This window comes from Cricetulus griseus, chromosome 2 (assembly GCF_003668045.3).
Source record: "Cricetulus griseus strain 17A/GY chromosome 2, alternate assembly CriGri-PICRH-1.0, whole genome shotgun sequence".
Taxonomy (NCBI): domain Eukaryota; kingdom Metazoa; phylum Chordata; class Mammalia; order Rodentia; family Cricetidae; genus Cricetulus; species Cricetulus griseus.
This window is the reverse complement of record NC_048595.1, coordinates 247,772,670-247,791,625: the sequence shown is the minus strand read 5'-3', so window position 1 is coordinate 247,791,625 and position 18,956 is coordinate 247,772,670. Positions and strand designations below refer to the sequence as shown.

Below are 18,956 nucleotides of genomic sequence, written 5' to 3'. Positions count from 1 at the left end.
TTTCCTTACCTGAAATCTTTTGGTTGTTGGGGTTTTCTATTGAATTTGACAGTGTAAGATGAGTTGTGTCTTTTTACAGAGCTATGCAGTCTTCAGTGTTTTTACAGCATCGGTTACTACAGAAATGATACTTCTTGTATGTCTTGTCTCGAAGGGTGGACAAAATAAAACAACTGAAAACACTACAACAAATGGTAAATGATGAAGAATTTACAGTACAAAAAACAGTGTAAAAAGGAAGACAAGTTTAAATATTGTTGTGTAAGAAAGTGACGAAAATAATACGAGGATGAGAATAAGTAAAATGATAGGCTGGAACATCTGGGAAGGCAAATGGAGAGACAAGGAGAAGCGTTAATTAGTAATCATCTTAAACCTTACATTTGTATCAACTTACGAAAGCACTGACTCAAATACAGATACTCCCCCAATTAGACCTGTATTTCAAATTCTTAAAATACTTCTTTATAAACAGCACTTTTTCTCACTCTGATAAATATCTACCTCCCCCCAAGAGTGTAGCTGAAAACACCACATGCTGGGTATTCAAAAACCTGCAAAATGAAAACCAAAGCTGGTACCATAACATACTAAATAGAAAAGAGTAGCATTTAACATTGTGAAAGCCAATGGGTTCCATCATAGTTTCCCCCGCCACAGCAAAGCATTGCAACATGCAAGATAAGCGATGGGGCTGTGGTCAACAGGCAAGTAATCTAATGTCATGCGACTGCGCATAAACTGGGTTTTAAACACCCGTGTCTCGAGTGTGTTCAAAGCCATGCATGCTGTTGTACTTCGGTGGGTTCTCCAATGGACACGGGACATCAGGCTGCTGCAAGGGATGGTACTGCCTGCTTGGTTCCATAAAGATCTCTTATGTGATTAACGTGGCCTTGATCTTTCAGTGGCCACCATACCTGGCCAAGGCTGTTGAGTCCCATTCATCCGGTATGCCTCTACAAGTCAGCAGGGAAATGCTGCTTTCCCCTGTGCTGGAATACTTATTATTATTTCTTTGAATTAATATTGCCTTAAAGCTATGCTACAAACTTCTCACTGTGGGTCTCCACTATTGGACTAAGGGTGTTCTAACTAGAACTAACCACTGTGTTACTTCAACTTAGGTAGAGGGGTAGCTTGTATCGAATAATCTTGTTTAATTCGGGGAAAAAATTAGACAGGATATCACTCTGCAGCCTTGGGGGCCTATAACCACAGAGAGCCACCTGCTTCTACTTCTCCCAAGTCCTGGGATTTGAGGGGTGCACCACTTCCCCCCGGGTTATTTAGTCATTTTTTTTATGATCTTAAACTCATTTTGGACCTTGCTCACAAACCTCAAACACTTGAGGTTTCCTATTGAGGACCTTTATGCCGGCCAACTTGGTAGGGAAATACTGAAAAATTGACCTTTTAAGATGATAATGTGCATTAAAAATCGTCAGTCATTATGCAAAACCCGATTGTGTCAGTGTTAAATTTCCCCTTCAAATAGATCAGGAAGGAATAATTGTTAGTGATCTATCAGGTTTCAGGAACCCCTGCCTGGTGGAACACACTGCGAAAATACAGGGGCCTTTCAGGGCTTTAAAGCCCAGCAAGGCTATGAGATGGAGCTTCCCTAAAGTGAGATGTGAAGTCGGGGTTGAAGACGCCCTACAAGGGACCGCAGCTCCATAGGCCATCGCCAAGGCTCGCAAAAGGCAGAACTGTACCTGACTCACGGATATGGGCTCCTCGGCGCCGCGGTCATCTGCAGACTTGGGTACTTCCAGGCGGTCGATGAAGGTCTGCAGCTCCTTGCGGAAAGCCTTCATCTGCGCGTTGATGCGGTAGAGCAGCTCGTGCTCGCGGATGCGGCTGCCGTCGTCCTCCTCGTCCATGAGTCCGAACAGGTCCCCATTGGCCACGTAGATGCGCGCCTCAGTGATGATGGTGCTCGTGTCTGCGATGAGCCGATCGATGGTCTTTCCCAGGCGCTCGGCCTCGGAGCGGATGTCCTTCATCTGCTGTCGATCGGAGAAACTCTTGGGCCAGGGCCCGGGCGCGGGGTAGAAGGAGCGGGTGGGAGTGAGGGAGCGGATGTTCCGCACCTCCTCCGAGTCGCTCTCACCGCCAATAGGCCCTTCGCGCTTGCGATGGGGAGGCCGGGAGTCATCATCGCTTTCCTTCTTGCCCGCGTCGCTCTCGGCGTCGCTGTCGCGGGGGCTGCCACGGATACCTAGATGTGAGGCCAGGTCGTAGCGCTGCATGTTGGACATGAGCACGCGGTTCTCGTACTGCAGCTGCATGACCTTGCCGCTCAGCTCGTTTATCTGCAGGCGAGCTGCCTTCAGCTCCTCCTGAAGGGCCTCGGTCTTGGCACTGTCGTGGTGCCTGGAGCTGTCGTGGCCGCTGGACTTGTACTTGTACTTGTTCAGCTCCGCAGTGATGCGCTTGTTCTGCTCCTCCAGGTCTGCCACGTTCCTTCGCAGCAACTCGGTCTCATCTTCCACTAGCTGCAGGTGCTGTCGCAGCTCGGACAAGGACTCGCTCTGCTCCCTCATGAGGGGATTGGCCGAGCCATTGAAGTCATCGCCCCTCAGGTCGTCCAGTTCTGCCTTCAGGCCTCGGTTCTCTACCTCGAGTTCCACTATTTTCCTGCCCAGGATGTTGGCCTCTTCCTCCACCAGCCGCAGCCGCAGCTTGAGCTCTGCCTCCCTGGTGCTGGGAGGCCCCCCAGCTTCTCCTTTGGGTAAAGGACTGTCCAGATCTCCATAGAAGGATCTGTACTTCTGAAGTTCATGCTCAAATCTGTCCTTTTCTTTATCAATCTTGGCCATTTTCTTCCTCATCAGGGCAGCCTCTTCCTTAACGAACTGCAGCTGGCACTTCAAATCCTCATTGTCCTCCTCATTAGGGGAAAAGTGGGGGGAGAAGACAGGAGGTCATTTCTTGGCAAATAGAGAAAACAACCGAGAAAGGACATCTGCAAAAATAATTTCTTTTCTTAGAAATTAGCACTTAATGTCACAAATAGAGGTGTGTGTTTTCTCCACATCACTTACATCTTTGTCCACTTAGAAATTAAGGTAGTATAGCTGGGCAGTTGTGGTGCACCCCTTTAATCCCAGCACTCGGGAGGCAGAGGCAGGTGGATCTCTGAGTTGGAGGCCAGCCTGGTCTACATCGCGAGTTGCAGGACAGGTTCCAAAGCTACATAGAGAAACCCTGTCTTGAAAAAAATTAAGGTAGTGTGTTCTAGAAACCAAATGAAAGGAGAATAGGAAAAGTGGGAAAGCTTGCTCGCCACTATTCAGGGACTGTTATATGTGCTTGTGATATTTTGTTTGTGATCTAACAATGAAGCTTGCTTGAAGATCAGAGAAGTAAAGGAGCCAGCCACTAGAGAGACTTCTTAACTCCAGAGAATCCTCAAACCAAATAGGCAATCCTGTCTCTACGAAACCTCGGACTGAATCTCTGAGATCCTGTTTCCACCTGCTCTCTCTATCCAGCCACATCCCTTCCTGTCTCCTCCCTAATGGTGGGATTAAAGGCATGTGACTCCCAATTACTGAGATTAAATTTGTAAACCACCACCGTTTAGGCTCTGTTTCTCTTTTAGACCAGATCCATTCTGTGTAGCCCAGGGTGGCCTTGAACTAACAGGGATCCATCTGCCTCTTTCTTGAGTGCTGGGATTAAAAGTGTGAGCCACCACTTTTAATGGCTAACTAGTGTGGCTAGCTCTGCACTCTGATCTTCAGGCAAGCATTGTTTCTTAAAACACAAACAACTGCTGCCCCACTAACTGCTCACCCCACTAACTGCTGCCAAGCATTTCACAGTCCTCTCACCAATGTTCTTTTTATTTTGAACCCCCTCCCCACACACAAACTGCCCTAAATGTAAAATCTGTTTGCCCTAAGGAACATGGAGTAACTTTACACTCACTCACTGCCATTTATTGAACATGTGTGTGAACCAGATGCTCTTCAGCTCTTTACAAAAAAGACTTGATTTAATAGTCAGAATGAACGTACAATTAGGAATCAATTTTACATTCCTTCTTGATATTCTCCCTGGGTTAAAGGTGTTGGGTGGCTGGCTCAAGGCTACACAGTGGGAGAGAAGAAATCTTGTCTATGGCTTCCATCTTATGTTGTCAGAAAACAATCTTCCATCTATTGCTATTTGAAGGAAGTTTGTTTCAAAGCCCACACAAAAGGAAAAGTCTCACACAAAATGATCAATGAGCGGTGAAACTGGTAGGCACTCTGCATGGTTTTTGAAATAAGATGCCCTGTCATCTGCTAAAATGGATAGAGATTACTGTGCCTGTTAAGTCATAATTCTGGTGAATCCTCTCATGCATTCTTACTCTGGCCTCCAAAGCCTAATCATCAACTAAACTGAAATACTAACAAAGAAATAGACCCCTCTCTTAAGAACATTCATAGAAGTTCTTATTATGTCTGTAGTGGTTTGAAGGATGGGCCCATAGGCTCACAAGTCTGAATACGTGGTCACCAGGGATAGAATTATTTGGGAAGGATTAAGAGGTGGAGCCTTGTTAGAAGATCTGTGTTACCAAGAGATAGTTTGGGGGTTTCAAAAGTCTCAGGGCATCACCACTGTACTCCCTCTGCCTTCTGTTTGTGGACCAAGATGTGAGCTCACAACTGTGCCTGATTTGTCCTGCTATCATGAACTCTAACCTTCTAAAACTGAAAGCTCAGTTAAATGCTTTCTTGTGTAAGTTTCCTTGGTCATGATATCTTATCAGAGCAATGCAAAGGTAACTAATACAGTGTTCAATAATATCTTTCCGAAGATCATTTCTCAAAATTCACTTTGGTGTCCTTATTTATATGAACAGCTCTATTAGTAAATAACCAGATAGGCAGATATAGATAGATAGATGATAGGTGATAGGTAGTTAAAAACAGTATATTCTGTGGAATCCAGGGCCTAACAATGCTATGCAAATATTCTGCCAACCAGCAACATCCTTAATCCTTCTTTTAAAGATTGAAAGAAACAACCCTTCTTTACTTAGACTTCTGAGACACGGTTTTTGAGATGCACTCTGATAAAGAACTAGGGGGGATGGGTTTCTGGTAGAGAGGTTCTGGAAGCAATGGTCAAAAGGTGTAGATCTTTTGCCCTCCTAACTCCTAATGAGAGAAGGAAGGGTCGGAGAGCTGCCTGCAATGCAGAGGCTGAACCCCACACTCCTTCTGCCTCTATGGGCTCACACAAGCCACCAGAGAATCTGGAAATTTCACCTCTTTATAGATGAGAAGGTTTATCATGGCAGAGCACAGGTTAGCAGGCAGCAGAGCAGAATCTATATTCAGGCTGATTGCAAAAGTGACATTTTTTGAGCTGTTTCTAGAATAGAAGTGCAAATAAGGAAACTAGGGCAGTGGGTAAAGTTGAAAAACTAGGATGTGTTGCCCTCTATTCTCCTTGAGAAACCATGCATGAGCACTGAGGGGGATCACAGAGGGCTGAAGTGCAACATATTTCAGTAATGCACAGAGTGGAGGCTGAAAAGATACATTACAGAAAGCTTCCATGGGAGAATCCAGTCCACAAGAAGACTGAGAAGCAGCTTTGCAAGAGGTTCTTGAGATCAAGGGCATCTTACAGTATTTAAGACCACAGCAGCCGAAGATGAAAAAAATAACTCTGCAGTTCTGAACTTTAGGGTCTTTTTGGTGGATTCTATTGATGACTTCAGGTACAGAAAGAACAAAGAGGAATGAATTCTGTGTGACAAATATGGATTTATGTATTACAAAGACAACATTATAAATCCATAAATCCATAAATGCTGTCTTTGTAGAACAGCATTGAACAGAGACTGTATAAACATCTACCAGTGGCCATGTGGAATATCAGGGCTGAGATCATGAACATTTATACTCTAAGACCTAAAAAAATCTCATATTTGATCATAGGATATAAGGACAAGATGTCTTAATTCAATAACCAAAGCTATTGAAACAGTTATGGAGGCAACGAAACCAGAGGGGAAAAGAAAGGCACAGGGACAAGAAAAGCTCAAAGCTTTGGCAGGTCATGTAGTGTTGTAGGATATTTGTACACTGTGTGAAGATGTGTTGCTGTGATTGTTGTAAGAAACAACTGAATGTCCAACAGCTAGGTAGAAGGTATAGGCAGGACTTCCAGGGACAGAGAAGACTCTGGAAAGAAGAAAGTTGGAAATGCCAAGAGACACAGAGCAAGAGGAGAGGTAATAGCCACAAGCCACATGGCAGAGCATAGATTAATATTAAATGGTTAACTTAAGTATAAGAGCTAGTTAGGAGCAAGCCTAAGGTATAGGCCAAGCTTTCATAATTAATAAGAAGCCCCTGTGTCATTATATGAGAGCAAGTGGGGCAGAAGAAACTCATTAAATATGGCACCCAGTGTCGGGGCATGTATTTCCATATAGGACCTGAGAAAGCTTTAAAAAGAAAGGTTCCAAACACACAAACCTGTAGCCAGGTGTGGCTTCGAGTCCTGCAGTCTCTCAGGTGGACCACAGAGTGCAGAGATGTAGCTCCCTGCTGCTTGCCCCATAGTGCCATGTGCAGAACAGCATGGCAGGTTTAAGGTTTGGCTCACACGGTCAAAAAATGCAATAGTTGCTTAGTAAAGCATGGTCCAGGTTGAGAAAACCTCTGAACGGATTACAGTATGCTTTAAAAGGTGATTAGGTACTGAAAAAAGAAAAGGGAATGGATATAGACAGTCATAGAAAAATAGTTTAAAAATAATGTCTTCTAAAAAAGAGTAAAGTAATATTTTTAAAAATGAGCCATGTAAAGATAAGAAAGATTATAACACGGGATTTTGGACCTTATGTGGTGCTTTGGTAATGACAGCTGCTGAGAGACATTGAATTATAAAAGGGACTGCTGAATTAAACAAGCCTATATACTTTAGGGATGTCTTGGTTTCAGAATGGAAGTTCAGAATGGAAAATATGTTGCTTTGGGGGAAAGGCTTTGCTTTTGTTTCCACAGGAAATGGAAAGTAGTGATTTCCTTCAAAATTAGTAGAGACAAGATTTGATCTGGAATGACCTACTAAAAATCTTGACTAAAGACATAAAGAAATAAGGCAAAGAAAGTATAAGACAGGTGACATATATGCTGATCCTTCTAGTATGGGGAGAGCTCTGAGACTAGTTGAGTCATGATAAATCTTGTTGGCTACAGAGTCCCCATGACTTATTATTACATGCCATCACTTCATATGGCATGGATAGAGGTTTGGTTATAAGTCCAAACAGATTTATAGAATTGACAGATAAGTCTTACCTGCTCAAACATAAAACAGAAAATCTTAGGCTGATTTTTGCAAGTCACACCTTCCATACTTGTGTTAATACAGATATATGTTACCTTTAAAAGTTTATGTGTTTTCAGAAAAAAAGGGACCTGACACCAGTAAAAACAAGTAGCCCAGGTGATCCATCCTCTTAGAATGTCTCTGTTACACTTTTTTCAAAATTCTGCATCCAGAACAATTTCAAAGCTGCTAGCCAATATGGTCCAGCTTCACAGACTCCTCTAGCCAGGACTTCAGATAAGCTCTATACTTTCCCATCACACAGAGACTGGACAACAAAGGTTACAACTAGTTTCCCCAGGACTTCGCCATTATCTAAACTTGCTCAGGGTCCCCTGAAGATGCTGTTGCTCCCAAAGTAAAAACATGATGCACACATTTGCAAGAGGTGGGATGGGTGGTTTTTGGTTGTTCGGGGGAAGTTTATCATTATTTAAGTGGGTTGATTACAAGTTGTTATTGGTAGGAAGATAAAACAAGGAGATTAAATTCTAGGATCTTGTTCTGAAAAGAAAAGGGGGGATATAAGAATGATAGGATAAAAGGGTAGATTATTAAATTTGATTTAAACTAAAAACAACCATTAATCTGAAATATTTTACATTGGTATGAATTTTTATATATTGATAAAAATTTAAGGTTATTTTGTCATATATATATATGTGTGTGTGTGTGTGTGTGTGTGTGTGTGTGTGTGTGTGTGTGTGTGTGTGTTTCTAATCTTATTTAAAGTATTGTACCTTTGCAGCCCATTTAAAAATATAATGTATGATTAAAAGAACAGGTTAGTAGTTAGTCATCTATAATAATCAAACTTGCACTTACGTTAGGAATGTTTTCAAGATTAAACAGAGATACAGTTTAGATACACAGATGGTCATCAATCCCTTTAGAGACCTACAGAATATGTAATTTAAAATGTTTTAATAATGTAAGGCTTTTCATGTCAGTGAAACACGTCTACTCCTGGCAGCACTAATTAACTTCAGAAAAGATTATGGGCATCAAAGAACCTCCATATGGACTTTGCTTTTCTTGTGTCAAAACTAGTCATCTGGGCAAGGAACTGCCCTTATCTTGAATGCTGATCGTAGACTATCCAAACTGGACAAAAGAAAGTGATGGCCAAACTTTGCCAGACAAGGTAGGACAATAATAAATTCCTGCTTCACAGAAAAGTCTTTCAGATATTCTAGGGCTGGAGATGTTCCAGAGGAATCTTGGGTGGCTTTCCAGGCAGTCAGCTATCTCTATCATTTCTATAGTTTTAGAAGCCGCTTGCTCTGCACTTCCTGTTTACTCAGATAATAATATATCCTTCTCAGATCTCTGATGGGGTTAAAGATGAGATATAGTTACAGTTTTCCTTGCTACAAAATTCAAAAAAAGAAACTCACAAAAGAGGTGTAAGGTGTATAAGCTTGAGAGATATAAAAGCTTAAGTTACTTATCTAAGAAAATGTTTTGAGGTTTAAAAAGATAGTTCTGGGTTGGTAATACAAGTGTAGGATAGGAAACTATGTACAAAACTTTGAACTCACCAAGACAGGATAAATAACAAAGTTTTTTTTTCTGAATTTGCCAAATGCAAATTGACTGGACATTGTGAATGTAATGTAATTCTTTTTTTTTCAATGTTCAGTTTCCTTTAATGACCCCCATCTCCCTTGTAGGGTAGGTGCAGGCAGCTAGGCGATGGCAAGACATGTTCACTTGAAGATCTTGCCTTGATTGAAGTTTTTGCCCACATGCTGGAAGGCCCCCTCCCAGGAAAAGTATTCTCGAACCAAGGTCCGGGTCTCCTCGCTACCAGGATCTAGTTTCCGCCACATATACGACTCGTAGTCCACCTGCCAATCTGGACTCAGCGGAAAAGCAAGCTCTTGGCCTTGGAAGACCCAAACGCCAGAAATGGAGCTGCTATTGTTGGTTCCAAAGAGGATGACACTAGCAAAGGCATTCTTCCTCAGTTTGTCCAATCGCTAGAACATCCCAGTGATGAGGTTGCAACTCATGAAGGTCTGAATGAGCTCTTCAGGGAAGCGGTACTCAGCATACCACAGCGACCAGCCATCCTTATCAAAGTGCTCCCAAAAATATGGCATCGCCACAGACAGTGTGTCCTCATTGGAGTACTTCCACTTAAACTCATCCAACACGAAGGTACTCTTGGGTAGGTGAGCAAAGGGGTCCTTGGCCTTGTGCTCAGCAGCGAGTGCCTGCTCACACTCGTCCATCTCCTCCTCAGGAGCTGGGGCAGCTGCCTTTTTTTCTTCTTTCCGCTCAGCCTGGGGCTTCTGTTTCTCTTCTCGTGAACCCTTTTCTTTCCTTGGAGTCTCTTTTTTAGGCTGGCTCTCTGCAAACTTTTTAGCATCAAACTGGGCCATCTTCTCACACAGCTTCACCTCCCCCAAGACCGCCCTGAACTGGGGCTGGTTAATGCAGGTAAGGAACCATCGGTTGGTATTGGGGAAGGCCTGATGAAAAGAAGGCTCTAAGACCTGCTTGTAGGGCCACAGAAGGGTGCAGACAACTGTGATATCAGCCAGAGTCACTCGCCCACCCACCAAAAAAGTCCTTGTCTTCAAATGAGTATCCAGCAGCCCCAGGATTTGCTTCACGTCCTCTTTTGCATTTTTAGTGGCCTGTTTGTTGTGGTGCATGATGCCCAAGGTGGGGAACACCCAGGTACTGGCTGGAGGAACGATGTCACTGTCAGCAAAGCTCACCCACTGCACCACCTGAGCTGCTGCCTCTGGAGTACTTCCACGAAGGTCCTCATTGATTACGTAATAGGCAATGGCATTGCTCTCAAACACACAGAATCCGTCGTCCCCCTCAAATGCTGGGACCTTGCCAGCAGGTAATTTTCTGAGAAATTCAGGGGTGCGGTTGGTTTGGCCAAAGTGGAAGTGGGGTGGTGCGGAGAGCACGCGGACCTGAGCCCCGCTGTACTGAGCAGCGATGAGGGTCTTGAAGGTTCTCCAGTTTTCAGGATATGTGTACAGGGTCCCAGCCGCCATGGTGATTCCGCAGAGAAAGGGCGTAATGTAATTCTTTTTTGTTTGTTTGTTTTGTTTTGTTTTGTTTTGAGACAGGGTTTCTCTGTGGCTTTGGAGGCTGTCCTGGAACTAGCTCTTGTAGACTAGGCTGGTCTCGAACTCACAGAGATCCAGCTGCCTCTGCCTCCCAAGTGCTGGGACTAAAGGCGTGTGCCACCACCATCCAGCGTGAATGTAATTCTTATCTGATAATTGTTCTTATTGTATATAGTTTTAATATGTTAGACTTAAAACCTTTCCTTTTTATTTAGACAGAAAGCGGGAAATGTGAGATACTTGTACACTATGTGAAGGTGTATTGCTATGATTGATGTAATTAAGAGCTGAATGGCCGGCCAATAGCTGTGAAGGGAGTATAGGCAGGGTTTCCAGGGACAGAGAGAACACTGGGAAGAAGAAAGGCAGAGACACCAGGAGATGAAAAGCAAACAAATTCTGCAAGAGGAGAAGTAACAGTCATGACCCACATGTCAGAACATAGATTAATAGAAATGGATTAATTTAAGTTATAAGAGCTAGTTAGAAACAAGACTAAGCTATAGACTGAGCTTTCATAATTAATAAGAAGTCTCTGCATCATTACTTGGGAGCTGGTGAGACAGAGAAAGAATTGCTACACAGTAGGCCAACAATCAGAGATGGTATCTGACTAGTCAATATCAAATGTGCTTTCACATAGGCTAAATTTTATTGGAAAGTGCACTTTGCTGAGATTTGGTATCTGGGAAGTCACCTCTGTGGTAGAAAACTTTATTTTCTATTACAGAAAACCCTTTGTTCTACTGACATATGGCAGAGTTTAATCTAGTTAGCACAACAGTGGGTGTGATACAAACCACAGAGTGGAAGAGAACAATTTAGCACTTCGCTGTGTCAAGCAAAGCAAAGATAGAAGCATCCCTGATTTGTATGCACATCAGCTCTCCTACCCAAAGGAATAAAAAAACATTTAAGGCTTGGAAATATCCGACATGTGACTAAGTCATGTTAAAGGAGATGTAGTAAGAGGAGGTGGGCTCAGAAACTCATTTACTTAATAGAAGCTAAGTCTTTTCAAGATACACAGTGTTCTAGCTTATGCAACTTCAAGAGTGAAAGACTCTGCATGCCAACGTGCTTTGTCTCTTGTCTTATAATCTACTTAAAGGATGCATTTAAAATTAAACATAAAATACCATACATAATTATTAAAAAAAAGATTCACAGAAATTTGTTCCATCCAAAGTAGAGTGGTAAAATATATGCTCCACTTTTCTATGTAAAAAGAATGCAAGAAAACTGAGAATTCTGAGGTGGGAAACAAGTTGTGATTTCAGTCCATGTAAAGGACTCACACATAGTAAGGTAAAGATGATGTATGAGGAAGGAAACACAGCAAATGGCCAGCAAGATACACACGGAGCCTGACTTTGATCTGAAAGACTAACTTTGAAAGCCAATTTTCATTTTAACCAATTATATATATTTACTTATGTAAGTGCTCAGTAACTCTCAACTAAGATCTGAGATATGTATTTATGTATACACACACATACACACACACACACAAACACACACACACACACACACACACACACACACAGAGAGAGAGAGAGAGAGAGAGAGAGAGAGAATCAGAGTCTAAGAAAGAATGAGTAGGACATGTAGACAGCATGTAACAGAGGTTTCAATATAGGTAACTTGACTTGAAAGTGAATACTCTCAATTTCCACTTAATATTATTTCTCACTGAATAGGGCCAATCTGCTGCAGGCAGAAAGTACAAGGAATAGACTGAAAAAGACAAAGTTGCACAAAATCATATATGGTGAGAGACAAAATATTGGCTTTTGTCTTCCACCAGCAGACCCCATACTGATGGATTGACTCAAAAAGCACATGGCCAGATCAGGACTTATTACACAACAGTTGTGGGCTAATTGACAACCTAAAATCAGGAGGGAAAAGTTCTTCAGAGACTTTAAAACTCCAGGCCACAAGAAGAAACTGGATTTTTCATCTGTCCAAGTCCCCTCTCTGCTTTGCAGAGGGTCCTGCTCTCTATGTGTCTGCTGCATGTGTGTGTTTCCCCAATCCCTCAGTAAACACCTTTCTTCAAATACCAGTTCTGTTGGTGGTGCTTGACACATCTTCACTGCCACCTGCTGCATTTTAGATTTTTCCTGCCCTTTAATTGTTTAACTGGCAGAGAAAACAAATAGATCAAGAGACCTAGACTGTATCAGTACTAGTTTATCTTTTGTCCACTATTCTCTCATTCCAATGGTCTTTAGCCCATGTCAAATTTATGTTTAATGCTTTCTTTGCTTCCTTTTGTCTCCCTAGTCACTGGTACCAAGAATGACATCATCATCATCATTAGCCTCTCTGACCCTTCGGTCATCTCTTCCCACAGCATTCTTTATTCTGCAGATGCTGTAGGAACAGTCATTCCACTGAGTTCATTAATTATGAAAGAAAGAAATTAGCACTCTGGCACAGTTTTCAAATAAAGCCATGCAAAAGCACTAAGGATGTGTTGCTGTGGGCTTACCATGTAAAAGCTCATATTAGTTAGTACTAGCTTTATCAGCAATTACTCCAACATTTTACCACCTGTGTCTACAGCTACATAGTTGATATACATAATTGATAGGATTCACATAAGCCTATTAGGTCTATTTATATATGTAGCTTATTAACATGTACATTTGTGGGTGCTTGATAAGCATTTTATATTTTAATTTTGACATACCTCTGTGGGTGTCTGTTGAGCCTTCTTTTCAGATTTTGGCAAATCTTTACTTCCTCTTCTTTTTAAGGATGACTGAAACAAAACAAGAATAAGATTAGTTTGGTAAACTAATAGGGTTTAACTCAGTTGTTTGCAAGTGTGCTATTCTCATATGATAAAACTAAGACAAATAAAAAGAGTTCCAAAGAAGGAAGAATTCCTGAGACAGACAGATTTAGATATAATTTTCCTGGAAACAGAGATGTAAATCACAGTAGAATGTAGCTAGCAATTAGCCATTTACTGTGAAATGCAGAAAAATAACTTAGACAGAATACAGATCTGTGACTCAACATACAATAGAACTCACATGTAGGCAAGCGCCTGTTAGCATTCTTTTATCACTAAGAGGAAAAAGAAGAGGAGATTAAGGTGTTGTTCCTATTGTGGATTAGGCTGTTGTGTCAAACTCGTCAAGACATTTTCAATGGACTCGTGTAGAATCTACAGAAGTTCATCCTCTCACCCCACATCCCAAGTGATTCAATGGGCTGTGGGAAGTGGGTGCTGAGCTGAGAACTCTCCATCTCAAGGAGAAGGTGGCTTGGGAGCCTCAATAATGTGGGCTTTTCCAACAGAGGTGCTTGGAGTCTGGATCCAAGTTAGTTAAAGTCCCCCATATTTGATCAACTGGTCAAAATTAAAATTCAAGCAAACACTAATTCACAGAATATTAACAAATGCCCATGTCATGGACCAGCACTCTATAATCACTGATATTCACTTCAATTTCTCACTTTAATATATTAAGAAGGGTCTATGTAAATACTAATTACCCATGTGTAACTAGCTATCAAATGACACTAGGTTTTGAGCTACAGAATCAAAGTTTAATAAGATACCACACATACCACTAGAGGCTCAAGTTAGATAAAGGAAAGCAGAAGCTAATAATTACAGTGCATGGTGGAAATGCAATGTTTTGGGCTCCAGGAAGCATGGATTTTTTTTCTTAATGCATCATCACCTGCATAACAAAAATGCTTGCCATTTGGCAGAGGATAGAAAACATTTTCTGAACAAATGAGTAAATATAAAATAGAAAGTTCTACAGCCAATGAGAAGACTAGGAGTGGAGAGATACAACAGAAACAGAAACAACTTCTCCAAACAGGAAGCCTCATGTGAATACAAAGAACTGAAATTAAATCCTTCATATGTCAATGTCTCATAAACCATCCAGTGGTAAAGGACGGTATCTGCAAAGATGGTGGGGGAATATATGCCTGGAACTGTTGTTATTCATAATGACATTCAACATACACAGGTCAATGGGTAGTACATGTTGCTATTCACTTGCAATTCTTTGGAGCAGTGGTTCTCAACCTTTCTCCAACCATAAAATTACTTCATTGCTACTTCATATCTGTAAATTTGCTGCTGTCATGAATCATAATGTAAATCATAATGTAAATATCCAATATGCAACCCTGTGATCCTTGGTTGAGAACCCATGTTCTAGAGCCCATGCACTAGGTTGTTTATATGATGATAGTTTGTAGGGGAAGCTGTAGCCATGCCTACTTAGGGGCTGGCTACAGGTGTGCCTGACCACGCTTGTGAGGGCGTGGTCAGAGTGACGTAGTGTGACTGCATTTGCGCTTTCGGTTTCTCTTTGCTTCTTGCTGTACAGACCTCTACCACACCAGCTGGCTAGGTTGCTCTGTAAGGCTTTTCCCTATTAAATACCCTTATATTTCTACCTGACTCCGTATTGGTAATTTCCCACAATAATAGTTTCCTACTAAAAGACTACACCTCCAAGCTTCCCTTGCAGCTAGCCAAGGTAACTCTGGAAGGGGGAGGACTACAGGAGGAAACATGCTCTAGCCCTTCCATTTTTTTCAATCCTCAGGCACTCTCAACCTTGGTGAAATTATGTTCCTTTGCCTTGTCTGCCAGTGAACACAGTCCCACCTGTCTAAGGTCAGATGCCTCTCTTTCTCTGCTTTCCATCACTTTAAGCCACCTCAAAGATCTAACATATGGTGCCAAAAACCTGCATGAGAAATAGGAGGCCACTAGCTGCTCAGGCCCTCCAATAGACAAACCTCCTTGGCTCTCCTAGGTTCGTCAGCCCCAGGCTTGAGAAAGCCTGGCAGGGCCACCTGTTTCTCTTAGGCAATCATTTCTTTTCACTCTCCATCTCCGCCCTTGTCTTCTCTTTCTTTCCTTTGTCATTCCCTGACACAGTCTAACCTTGTAGCTGGGAGGCTAAGCACACTTCAGTTGAACACACATGCAACATACCCCAAAATGCCAGGACAAAGTAATTCATAGGATCTGACTCAGAGGTGCCTTGGTTAGATCTGGGTTCTTATGGGAGACCCCTCTGTCTAGATTTGAGATTCCTCAGCACTGGGGTACTTTCCACTGGCTGTGAGAACATTTGGCAGAGAATATTAGAAATTTCCTGTTGGCCTGCCTCTCATTGGTGGAACACCCTGAAACCTTACACTGGTCCTGCAATTAATTGCTTGACCCAGGAATCATGGGATCTGGGGCAGGGGTCACACAACCTACTTTCCAGGCACATTTGGTCAATACAAAATTTGGGGGGACACTCTGAGTAGCAGGATATTGACCTCTGTTTCTACCTTGGTCCCGTACCCATCGGAGAGTCCAAATTATCTGCTCCAAAAGCCACTTCAGGCCCTGTTTGCTGCCTAAAAGAAGCTGCAATTAGAAGAATTGAAAGCAGAAACTTTCTTTTGCCTTTCAGTGCACATCCAACCTCAGTGTATGCTGGACAATCATAGTCATTGCCCAGAATTTGGAACTTTTGATCTTAATATCAAAACTGATTTCAGATAACTCCATGAAACAATGATAAAAGTGATCCAAGCCCCTCACCCATAAAATTCCCAGTTCACTTTAATCTTTCTCATCTCTGCCACTCAGCTCTGGTTTGTAAGTCTGCCTAGACCGGAATGCCTGCCCCCTCCTCCAGGCCTCTAAACTTGTGTCTTTATAGTTCCTAACTAAGTGAGATGAGGGCTCTTGTCTTCATCCTGCCTTTGTTTCTGCTCCTGAAAGCCCAGATCTGTCTTTTTCGTTCTCTGAACACTACCCCCTTCTTAGTTTTGTTTACTAAAATGTTCAAGATTATAGATATCTTTGAAGATTTTGCTGAAATGAAAATCTTTACCCCAAGATCTGTAAAAGCATTGAGGTGTGGTTTAAAAGGCTGTAAAATTCCAAGCAGGTAGAAAGAGTAGCTTAAAATCTGTCACAAAGGGGGGTTAATAGTTAAAAGTCTATGTATAAGTAATCTTAATCTACTAGAACATACCATGTATATAACTTGGATTCAATTCTTGCTTAGGAAAATTGATGTTTTTGAAGAAAAAAGGGGGTATATGCTTTTGGGGATCACCTTATCAGGAAGTTTGGTTCACCTCTGAATAAATAGAAACCATGTAACTTGCTGTCATCTTGACTAATGACCTCAGCAAGATAGAAAGGACCATGAGGTTGACTGCCATCTCAACGGGTGACCTAATGGAGATGAAAGCAGCCATGTGATTTGACCACTATCTTTACTATCTTTTAAAGAAGGCATTCCATGTGACTTCACCATCATCTTGTTTACTTTGACCTTGTGGTATAAACCAATTGTAGGTGCACCCTTAAAATTCTTAGTCCCCATTTTATCATTGTATCTCCTTTTTATTAGACTAAAGGGGCAGCACTAGACCTCCAAGATAGTTTGTTTTATTTTATTTCCCCTGATGAAGAAGGCAACAACAGGCTTCCAAGATATTTTGGATAAGGATGGATTTTTTCATGGGAATTTTGTCCTTAACAGTAAGAGGACAAAATGGTGAACAAGGTTTATGAAAAACAGGGCTCAGTGCTGGAGAGATGGCTCAGTGGTTAAGAGTACCGGCTGCTCTTCCCGAGGTTTTGAGTTCAATTCCCAGCAATGACATGGTGGCTCACAACGTATAATGGGATCTGATGCCCTTTTCTGACATGCAGGTATGTATGCAGAATACTAATGCATTATACATATATATATGTATACACACACACACACACACACACACACACATATATATATATATATATATATATATATATATATATATGATTTTAAAAAGAGAGATTAAGAACAGTATGGTTGATGATTAAAGTTTATAAATTCTTAAGGTTATATTGGTCATTTAAGCTAACAGAAATTGATTAACAGGTGTATATCTAATCTCTTCATTTGTTTTTACCTATTTGGAGAAATTGAGTCATGTAAAAACCCATGCTATATTTTGTAAAAGTACCCTATAAAAGGATCAGGAAAATGAGGTTCCTAGTCTCTCTGTGGACTGTATTTACAGTTTAAAGTGTATTTTTATACTAAAGGATCTTTAATTTAAAAAAATGTATGTAGTTTTTAAGGATACAATTTTAAGGTTTAAACCTAACAGGGATAAAATTAAGAAATCCTAATCTTATAAAAGATACCAACTTATTGTAAACTATTAAAGATAATTAGTATGTACACGTTAAAGATCAGTCACCTTATAAATGATCACATTGTGCCCAGAACTGTTTGTAGTCATGCTAAGTTCAAATGTAACTCATTTACAGAGACAAGCTTGAAGGGAAAGACCAATTTATACCTCGGTTATATAGTTTTCAGTGAATGTTGTTAAAATTAAGCCTAAAACAAGTAATTCAAAATAAATTTAAAGTAAACTTAGAGTCTGTTTGATGGAAAATAAGATTTAAAGTCAGGTATATTAAAAAAATCTGGTTATGAAAATTTGAATGCTTAAGTAAGCTAGTTTAAATTTATATATACTGGCATGACAGGATGTCCCCAGGCCCAAGTATTTCCCCTCGATGGAGCATGTTTCCTCTGGCATTGCATGTTAGCTTCATTACAGAATAAGGATGTATGGGAAACAAGTCTTCGGACTCTGCATCCAGCTGTGTAACCCTGACCAGCTCTGGCTGTGTACACCAGACCAGACAATCTTCCTCCTTAGCTACAGGAAAGATGAATTACTCTTCATGTCTCACATGACAAGGGAATGGATGTTCCTGCCCAGTGTAGGGATCTCAGAATTCACACCTACATTCTAAATGTCTCAACAGGGAGGATGCTAACAATCCCTCTGCTTTCAATGGCTCATGAACTGACTGACACATGAAGATCCTATGAATAAGGGAAGCTTGTACCTAAGCCTACCCACTTATGGAACCTGCATGCTAGTTCAAAGGCTATGTCCTTTATCCTGGTTTTCAATTCTTCCTCTTAGGAAAAGCTAATTCCTGGTCCACACCCTAACCACTCATGCTCACAATTAAAGCAACCACCAGATAAGGCTGTCTTCAAACTCATAGCCCTGGAAAATTATTCAAAGTGGTGACCTTGAAACTGTTGCCATTTCTCTTTTAAATTGTCAATTAGATGCTGAATTTAACTGACTTCTTTTACACAGCTTCCAGGTTCTTGTTCCTTATGCAAGAGTATGACGTAAACAAACAGCTAATTACTGTTACCATATTCTCATACAAAACTCTAGTGCATGGTCCAGCCAGTTGTACAATTGCATTTAACCTTATGTTAACTTTATAATTAACCTTATGTTGACTTAATATTCATCCTGATGCAACTTGGTCTCTTAATGTTCCCCAGTTATTACCTCCTGACTTATGTTCTGACTCTTTGCCATCCATCAAGTTTTGTCATGGCCCCTCTGAGGCACTCTGACAGCTGCCTCCCCCCTCCCCCATTGTCAAGCAATGTCAGCTTGAAGCAGTTA

General features: G+C 41.4%; 2 protein-coding genes across 2 annotated transcripts in view; both read right to left on the bottom strand.

Annotated features, from left to right (window-relative positions):
- Positions 1 to 210: 210 nt before the first annotated feature.
- The window catches only part of Soga3 (SOGA family member 3), a 48,018-nt gene continuing 29,272 nt past the window's right edge, over positions 211 to 18,956 (bottom strand). Inside the window, exons 4-6 of the mRNA XM_027398408.2 lie at positions 13,150 to 13,221; positions 1,719 to 2,894; positions 211 to 321 (exon numbers count right to left, since the gene is read on the bottom strand). Of these exons, the coding sequence (XP_027254209.1) occupies positions 211 to 321; positions 1,719 to 2,894; positions 13,150 to 13,221 (1,359 nt within the window). The remainder of the gene's footprint in view (positions 322 to 1,718; positions 2,895 to 13,149; positions 13,222 to 18,956) is intronic.
- LOC100765007 (elongation factor 1-gamma-like) lies at positions 8,974 to 10,391 on the bottom strand. Its single transcript, XM_035440332.1, has one exon. It carries the CDS (start codon positions 10,374 to 10,376, stop codon positions 9,336 to 9,338), a length of 1,041 nt encoding a protein of 346 aa, XP_035296223.1. The 5' UTR covers positions 10,377 to 10,391; the 3' UTR covers positions 8,974 to 9,335.